General features: G+C 42.2%; 2 protein-coding genes across 4 annotated transcripts in view; one reads left to right on the top strand and one right to left on the bottom strand.

Moving 5' to 3' along the window:
- The window catches only part of PLEK (pleckstrin), a 62,369-nt gene that overhangs the window by 25,829 nt on the left and 27,196 nt on the right, over positions 1-9,344 (bottom strand). The gene's annotated exons all lie outside the window — the stretch shown is intronic.
- CNRIP1 (cannabinoid receptor interacting protein 1) lies at positions 302-7,815 on the top strand. The gene is made up of 3 exons (XM_085308473.1): positions 302-556; positions 1,276-1,420; positions 6,352-7,815. Exons 1-3 carry the CDS (start codon positions 378-380, stop codon positions 6,514-6,516), a joined length of 489 nt encoding a protein of 162 aa, XP_085164599.1. The 5' UTR covers positions 302-377; the 3' UTR covers positions 6,517-7,815.

Here is a 9,344-nt window from a genome sequence, read left to right as displayed (position 1 = left end):
CGGCTCGGCTCGGCTCGGCTCCTGTGTGCTCCCCCTCCGGATAAACCGCGGGATTAAGGCTGCGGTAATTGAGGCCGGATTAACTCCCTGGAAGCCGGCTGAAATTTGAACAGCTGCAAATATTCCCAAGCCGGGAGCGAGGCATCGGCCGCACAGATGCGGCACCGTGATTGGAAGGAGTGGGGGGAGGAGGGGAAAAAAATGTATCATCCTCTGCTTTTGGGAAGGGCTGGGCTGGCTCGGTCTGGCAGCCCCTCCTCTTCCTCCTCCCTCCTCCTCTTCCTCTCCCTCGCCGCCTCAGTCTTCTCTCCCGGCAAGCCACCTTCCGCGGAGGGGGGAAGAGACAAGCGCAAACCCCACAGCCCCCGCGACACGCGATGGGCGACATCCCCAACCTCGTGAAAATCAGCRTCTCCCTCAAAATCCAGCCCAACGATGGGGCTGTGTATTTCAAGGTGGACGGGCAGCGCTTTGGCCAGAACCGCACCATCAAGCTGCTGACTGGGGCCAAGTACAAGATCGAGGTGGCCCTCCGGCCCGGCACCATTCAGGCCACGTAAGTGCATCCTCCCCAGTGCACCCCAAGGGCTGCTCCTACAGCCCTCTCTTCCCTCCCTAGTGCTTTATTTTTAGAGGTCTAATATTTTTTCCTGGCAAGCCGACAGCACAGAGTTTCTGTGATTTCTTCCTCCCTGCCCTCTTGCTTTGCTAGCCCTGTTTCTCTAGGTCCCTGGCCAGCTGTTCCCATTGCCTTACCCAGCCAGCACATGGGGCCAGCAGAGGGGAGAGACCGCCTCTTCTCTCTCCCTTCCCACCTCTATCCAGAGCTTTTACAGGCCCAGCTCCCTTTCTCTCTCCTTCCCATGGTTTGCTCTGGAGGGAGAGGAGGCAGCCCCTCCAGCCCTGCACTTCAGGGATGTCCCATGCCCAAGCCTCACTACACCATGGCAAAACAGAGATGGACACCAGGGAGGCTGCAGCTGGGGAACCAGCTCTGGGAGGAGGACAGCTCTGAAAAGGGGGTTCAATCAACACATCCCCAGCTACTGGCGCTTAGATCTCCCTTGCTTTCTTTTCTGCTTCTTCCGTGAGTGTCTGCAGAGCCCTGACATGTCCAGGAACCCCAGTGAGTCAGCAGCATCTACAGGTTTCCCAATATCCCTGAAGCATCCCCCTGTACAGAGGCTAGCAGGCTGCAAGCCCATGTTCTGTCTCCAAGCTGCTGGGAATGGGGCCTGCAGGGCTGCTGAAGGCCTACAGTCTGTCTCTTTGCAGGACTATGGGCATYGGGGGCGTGAACGTCCCACTGGAGGAGAAATCAAGGGATGCACAAGTGGTCTCTTACACAGGGATCTACGACACAGAAGGAGTGCCCCACACCAAGAGCGGGGAGAGGCAGCCCATTCAGGTCAACATGCAGGTATGTGGTCCTCCATTCAGTGGCAGCTAGCACAGGAAGACAAGGGAGGGCAGTATATCTCTGGGCAGTGACTCCCAGAGATAGAGATGTGGAGCTCAGGTATAGTAAGGCAAAGCCCGGTCACCGCTGTTGCCCCCTCCTGTCCCCTCCCCCCGGCAGCCCTCCTTTTTGCATTCTGTCAGTGGGGCTGCTGGTCAGAACGTAGCTGAAAAACACAAGTCCCACTGCTGAAGCGAAAGCCAAAAGCGCTGCAGAGGTCAGGAGGAGAATTCATAGAGACCTGCATAGCTCTTGGGACACTGCAATGCAAGAGGAAAAAATAGTTGAACCTCCTGTCTCTTCTGCAGGCAGTACTACAAACTTCAGGAAATTCTCACCAAAAACACATGGTTCATGGCTCTGGCTAGGAATCTAGACCCAAGCCCTTCACATACAGAGATCCCCCTTGTGCCTGCCAGCACTGCCAGGTTCCTGCCCCAAGTATGAGGTGTGATTACTTTCCCCTTCAACCTGCCATCTGCAGGATACCAGAGCATCTGTCTGAGGCTGAAAGCTCCTGTGTGAGGACAAACATTCAACCTGAGGGCAGTCTTCTCCCTCTCTTTCTCCCTCTGTTTCCATGGTTTTCATTATCACATTAACTGTGCATCTGCAAACTTAAGTTCTTACTCAAGTTGGACRTTCAGCCCAACCTTAAACTGAAGCTCCAAGGGCCAGACTTGGTATACGCCATGGATCCAAAGTGAGATGATAAAAAAATCCAAGCTGCTAAGGTGGCAGAACTGACGTTAGAGAGCACTCTTTGGTAATGTTTGCAGTGCRGAGGGGGATCCATTCGGCTCTGGGGTTCTTTGTTTTTCATTACTGTGGTTCTGTGAGGGACTCCTGCTCTTTACTGTGTACGTCCTACGTAGAAAAGGGGAAATGGGGCAGTAAGCCATCATCATCTAGAGCTCTCCCAGGGGTCTGTTTCAATTTATATCAGGTTAGGACCTCACCTAGGCTACCAGATTTCAGCTTTTTCCTGCACTCGCTGGCAGCACTCAAGGTTTCATCTTTATGGATTCTTACGCTGTATTTTTTTCTGTAACTATCATTTAGCACAGCAAACTCCTTCTGAACAAAAATTGTGACATCTCTATTTGAAGTATCTGGTAATTACAGCATGTGTAATAATTTGAGATCCACATCTTAAACAAAATGTAACAGTGACTATTACCCTGAAGTATTTGTCCATATTAATCACTTCTCTGTACAGTTGCCTYCTTTTAAAACCCAGGAAAACCAAACATAATCTAGCATAATTTCTCAACTGGCAAACTCTCTGATCCTTTCAGTAGCCAAAGATGAATACACAAAACATGGGCTGGTGGTTTTCTTCTTTAGTGGGGAGTGGAAGGAGAGAGATTTTTTTTTAAAAAAAAAAAAACAGCACTAACCCAGAAAACACCTGATTGATGCCACTGTGCAGTGCAGCCACTGGGTTCTACTTAGCCCTCATGCCAGAAGGCAAAAAGACAGTGCTCTGAAGAACCTGGCTGCTGTAAGAGGCATCTTTATTTTGACAAACACATGGAGTTTACCCTCACCTGTAACACTACTGCAAGATCTGAAAATTTGGAACTTTAAATTTTTCTTTGGAAAAATCCAATCAAATAAAACACAAATGAAATAAATCCAAGTAATATGCAAACAGGGCCTGGTTTTTGGACACAAGCTCCTAGCTGTTTTTTTACAGCATCAAAATGAGGAGCCACGACATTTGTCCAAACAGGATCTTTACATATCAAATCCTGAGATACTAACTATGAAGTTAAGAGGATTTGCAARTGTTAAGCAGGTAACTCAACCCCTTTAGGATTCGATCTTGACAGACTGCTTCTTCAATATAGCCTTAGGTGTCCACAGTTGATACTTTTAAGTATTAAATATGGGCAACTCAACAGGGATTTACATGCTTAACTCATCACTTAGCTGTTTAGCTACACAGAGCCATGACAGATCTAGGGACCTCACCTCAGCAACCCCAGGCCAAAAAAATACTWATAATATCTGCTTCCTGCAAATTCAAAACTGGGCTTACTGCACACAACTTTAATTTTCCTGTTTCCTTCAAATATGAGGATCTTTTGCCTCTATTTCCTTTTCTATAATAGGCAGTATCCTGACACATCCTAGAGATAAATAGACACTATTTCAGCATAAAATCTGAACTCATTTTAGAAATGGACTGTAAGATCAGTCTTGAAGTCTGACAGTGACAACTGTCTGACACTAGTCAATGTCTGATAATGACAACTTCATATGTAAAAGCCAGAAGGTTCAAAAACTGGCATTTGTTTCCTGTAAGCTTTAAAATTTTAAATGAGTAATTCTTTGTGCTCCTCTTTTAACTGACTGGTAGATGTGTTATCCTGTTACTGGTTTATACTTCTAAAATAACAATCCTATTTCTGAATTCCAGAATCTTAGGATGTGTTCTTGTTATCTGAATGTTCAGTTATGCCTGCTATCCAGAAACAACTAAACTGACTAGCAAATAGTGTACACTAAGTTAGAAACCTAGCTTTAGTCTCATTTTATTCTTGATCAGTCTAGACTAAGACTGAATGAAGAAAAACAAACTCTAGTCCCACAATAAATAGCCATCAAATTATCCTGGCACACAAATTCAGAAGGACTAAGTAAATAATTATGCACATCTATGAGCACTGGACAAGAGAAACCTAGCAGACAGGGAAATAGGATTCTAAGCCTAATCTGCAAAGAGTAGGGCCATCCCTGCTCTCTGGGGAAGTCCCTATCTCAGCCCAAGATTCAGCTGCAGGAGTCACAGGAATATAGAGGAGTTTGGGGGATGGAGGACATTTGTTACGCCACAGAGCTCTGCAGCTGCTGCATGTGCCCAAGTATCAGGCTGGAAAACCCAGTGATAGAAAAGCTCTACAATTAATTCTTTCCTTCCCCTGAAAATCCACAGCAGTTGAACAGAGACTACCCAGGGTAGCTCAGCCAACTAGGTCATTGGAGGCAGAGAGTTTGTTTTCTCCCTTCACCTTACCAAAATTCAGATCTTCTAAGCATTAATAAAATGAAGTGCAGGAGTATTGCTCTTACATCATCTCACCTTCTATAAATGCTATTAGAAATGCCTTTTCTTCAAGATCAATCCCTTTTCTTCTTTCCTCTTCCAGACAAGGATGTCTAATGCTCCTCTCCACTGGCAATCTGTGTGGACTGTGCACAGTAGTACTCAATGTGCTTAATCTTTAGTACCTTGCATCATGAGCAGTACCAGGATTACTATTAGAAGGGGTTAATAAAGGATTCTTAAGTAAGGTTTTGATTATTGGGAGAGGTAAGAATAGCTTGTGCATTACATTCTCTCTTCTTCAAAGGAAGTAGCAGAAACAGCACAGCTACTCTTTTAAGGTCACATTCATAACTGGTGCCAAATAAAATCTTTCACTAACCTCAGCACACAATAATTCCTGCTGATGTCAAGGTTGAATTTAAGTTACCAGAGACAGCCGAGGGAAGATTTAAAACAACATCCATTACACAGCAGCAGCTTACAAAACACATTTTGGACTTAAAACAAACAAAAAAATCAACTATCTATCTGATAAAACTGGGTACAGAAGGTTCTGCTTGCAATTGAGCAAGAGGAACTGTGTAAAAGGGCTCTCATACTGACTTTCCAAGGGTAGTAACAGTACATAAATGATCAAAGGCCAGCTCCCAAGCACATGATGGGAATGGAAAATAGTCAGGTGAGGAAGCTGTCATTTAATGAGTGATGGAAATATTTAAAAGGAAAAAATGCTAAAGAACAGTGCTATTCAGTAGCACTGAATCCACTATCTAGTATTTTCTGTATTTTCTGCCAACAGGACACAAATCAACAAACTGGCAATGCAAAGAAGCTTCACAYCCTCATATTAGGCTTTCTGCAAGGTCTCATGACACAGGCACTCAAATTTTACACCATCACAACTGAAATGATGACCTTTCCTTGTAAGCCTTACTCACACAGATTTTTCTGATGTTGCAAGGGGTCTAGCAGTGGCTCAAAACCCATGAGATTTTATACAATAATATTTAATTACTACAGTCATAGTACCATTCCCTTCTCAGTAAGGTGCAAATGCAGTCAGACAATTTGGCAGTCGATGTCATATTACTTTCACTGTATTAGACACTGCCTGCTAACATACACTRATTATCTCCTTCCTAGCCTCTGTTACTCATACCAAAGTTTGAGAAGCTAAAACAATATAACTAGCAATTACAGAAATGCATAAAAGAGAACTTTTTACTTAAGATTCATATAAAATGTGGAACAGAAACCCAGGGAAGGAGTAAGTGGTCTAGCARCACGTCTCGATCAGCATTGCTTCTCTGCATTGTACACCCAAAATAGAGGGACATTAAAGATTTCAGATTAAGCAAAAGGAGGAAGCTTCCTGCAGTCTCTATGTATGGTACATAGGTGAAGTGACAGCTTATATCACTACAGACCACTGTTAGGTGATCTACACTACATAAAAGCGTCTTCAAGAACACCATACCAACTACTGCTGAGTCATCTTGAGAAGGATTATACACTTGACTTTTGCTGTAAGCAACATTTATCCACATGTGAACTTTAACATTTCTACTCTCTTGTCTTTCCTAGACAAAAATGACTACAAGAAGATAGCAGGACATGGTCCTGAATGTTCTGCGTATTCCTAAGCACAAAAAGCTTCATGATGTCTGCTAGAGTAGGCTTTAGAGATCTTTGATTTGTCAGCTTGAGGAACACTAACCCTTACATCAGCTGTTTTATGGTCCACAGTTTTGTAAGGGTGTTTCTCATTAAGAGGGAAAAAAAGACAAAAAAGAAAAAAACCCAGCTTACTAACAATGCTATTCCTTCTCCTTCACAGTTTAATGACATTGGTGTTTTTGAAACAGTCTGGCAAGTCAAATTCTACAACTACCACAAACGGGACCATTGCCAATGGGGAAACAGTTTTGGCAGTATTGAGTACGAATGCAAGCCGAATGAAACACGTAGTCTTATGTGGATCAATAAAGAGACTTTYCACTGAAGAGAAGTGAAAATAATTGTGCTGGACAATTTCCTTAAAGAAAAATCTACCTTCTTAAACCAGCAAGAAGCCTTAACAAAGGCATACTGTAACGTTGCTTTGTCCCATAAGATTCCAGTAACCCACTTGTATATACAGTTGGTGCCACTAAAAACCTTACCYATTATGGTATTTTAAGTTTACCATGGCATTGCAGATTCTTTATCTATCATCCTGAGAATATTGCAGGCATCACGGTAAAGAGTATTTGATAGCTGGGTAGAAAATTGTACTATCATAACACTACCATAAATATTTGGACTATGTCCACTGAATAGTTCTAGTAGCTGTAACAACCTTAGTGTTTTTCTTTATTGCTTACAATTTGGATGCAACATCACAGTGGTGATTTTCATATTTATATTTGTGTTTGCTCCAAAATCRGCGTGCTCCTTCAAGCATTTTGTCTACACTTCATAACAATAGACAGCAAGAAGTACAAGTTATGGATGTTTGTAGGTTTAGCTAAATGGCAGCTACTGCACTGTTGATATTGTGCATTCCTATCAAGAGATTTTGAAACTCACTGGTTCTCCCTTTTGTTGAGTGTCGTAAAGTATTCTATGATAAATTTCCTATTTTGTGAGATTCAGTAAATTATCGTTCTTTGTTGTTAAGTTTCCCAGTCCCCAAAATGGTTTCAGGAGACAGTGTAAAACCTGCTAACTTAAACAAAGGAAAAGCAGTAAGTTAGCTGTGGTCTTAACAGAAAGGAACGCCTGATTAATGTAAGGTTAATATCTACCTTAAGATCGCATAGCATTTTTTGCAAGCTATAGCAGCCATACTTATGCTGAGTCTCAGAATAAGAGTTCTGATAATAATCACCATTTGTTTTAATGACATATTGCTCAAACCAGTAAAATCCTGCAAATTAACTTCTTCAAGCATGACCAAAATCTACCGTATTCCCTACCAAAAAAAATGCAGTATTGTGAAGAAGGTGCAGATCTTGGTGCAGGCTTATACATGCATTGTATTTTTTTTAAATAAAGACAAGCATGTAAGCATTTGAAGGTTTATGACTTAAGGTGCTACATAAACACTGACCCAGTGTTTAACACAGAAAATAGAAGCCAAACAKATCTTTTCTTTCAGTAAATAAAGCAGGGAAACAACAACACCATCCCATCTCTGGCTTCATCTGAAGTAACCTGTCAGTTCTTGCGTATTGGTTGTTCCCTTTGTTAATAATTTGTAAATTGTGTATGTAAATGGTAACGACAACTTTTGATCTTTGTAATAAAGGACTTAAACAAGTTTCTTCTTGTATGAAGAGTATGACCGTCTAAATGAGAGTAGAGAATGCTGTATTTAAAAAAGGCAATTGTTTTAAAAGGCCAGGCAGCAGAGGGTATATAGTCAGTGCTTTCTGAGAATCCTGCTCAGTTTTATGTACCTCACAGTCAATACCCAAACCTCCTGTTTCCARGAAACACAGATCCAATGTGCTAAATGCAGGTGGTTAATGTGATAATATTTGATGGAGATTACTGATGACATTCAGCAGCATTTTGTTGCCCTGATATTTTGGAAAGTCAAGATTTAGGACAGAAATGAAATACAAACATGAAGAAATCCTTCCTTCCATTGGACTTTAAGCAAAAAGCTTTAAAAAATTCTTCAAAAGGGAAAAACTGAACTGAATGTCAAATTCAGCATTGTCTACCTGAGTCTTCTGAGTACACCAACATCTCTCAGGGATGGGTGCTGACTTCTTTTTATCCTGTACTTCAGATGGAAATGTTATTGTCAGCACTTAAGYATAAATCTTCAGATAATGGACCTCAACAACACCAACACTCGAGCTGTCAAMCTCATCTTGCTAGAACATTATTTACTTCCTCAACAATCAGTATACTGCAGTTGTTTTGTTTGTACATATACACTAGAAGCACAACATCAGCATGAAATATATTTGATATATAAATTTCTGTCCTAGGAAAATTAAAATGTACAAGACTAGCCTCCATCTTGAGTTCAGCTTCCATGTAATCCTTGGCCCACAATGTCCTAGTGCTGCAACACTTAGGGAATGTCACAATGAATAAATCCACTTCAGCCTGAAACAGYAGAACCGCCGTGGCAGTTCAGCTGAATTCAGAAGGTGATCAGCAAAAAGCCCACAGATAGAGGGTGCTGCTTTTAAAAGGAAGGCAAGAGCACTCAGACCCACAAYGCTCCATATCCACAGACTCAGCATTGTTGCTCAGGATTGCAGCCCTCCTTCACTGACTGTAGCAGCGATGAAAAGAAAGAGGACTGGTTAAGAATTTATTTTTGGGAAGGTGTAGGTGGTATTCACCAGCTGTTATTTCCTTATCCCCTAAATGATTAAGTATGGAGGAACATGGCTTAATAGTCCTGCATTATCCCTGCCTAATAGAATATAATTCACATAGTATTTGTTGCCTATTCGTACCACCACCACCAGCAGCACTGATACTCTGGGCACATAAAGCAACATAGTTCCATCAGCTTCCTCTTACTCAGAGGTAAACATTTGCTTCTAGTGAAAGAGACCCAAGAATTTAGTAGCTCCCTTGAAGTACTGTAAAAGATTTCTCATCCAGGCCAACATTCATAAATACTCACAAAGCTCAATAAAATAATTGCTGTTGTAACAGTTTGATGCACTGTTTAACCAACAGCATTTTATCTCCAAACAAGTTTGCTTCTTTGTGCACTTTTTTCTAATTAGTGTTTCCATTTTCGGACAAAACCAAAAAATTCAGAACATCACACACATAGTAAGCTTAAATATATGTTTATACTTATGCAGCAGTGTC

Source organism: Rhea americana, unplaced genomic scaffold (assembly GCF_003343005.1).
Source record: "Rhea americana isolate MKP2758 unplaced genomic scaffold, rheAme1 scaffold_276, whole genome shotgun sequence".
NCBI lineage: Eukaryota > Metazoa > Chordata > Aves > Rheiformes > Rheidae > Rhea > Rhea americana.
This window is presented reverse-complemented; position numbering and strand designations above follow the sequence as displayed.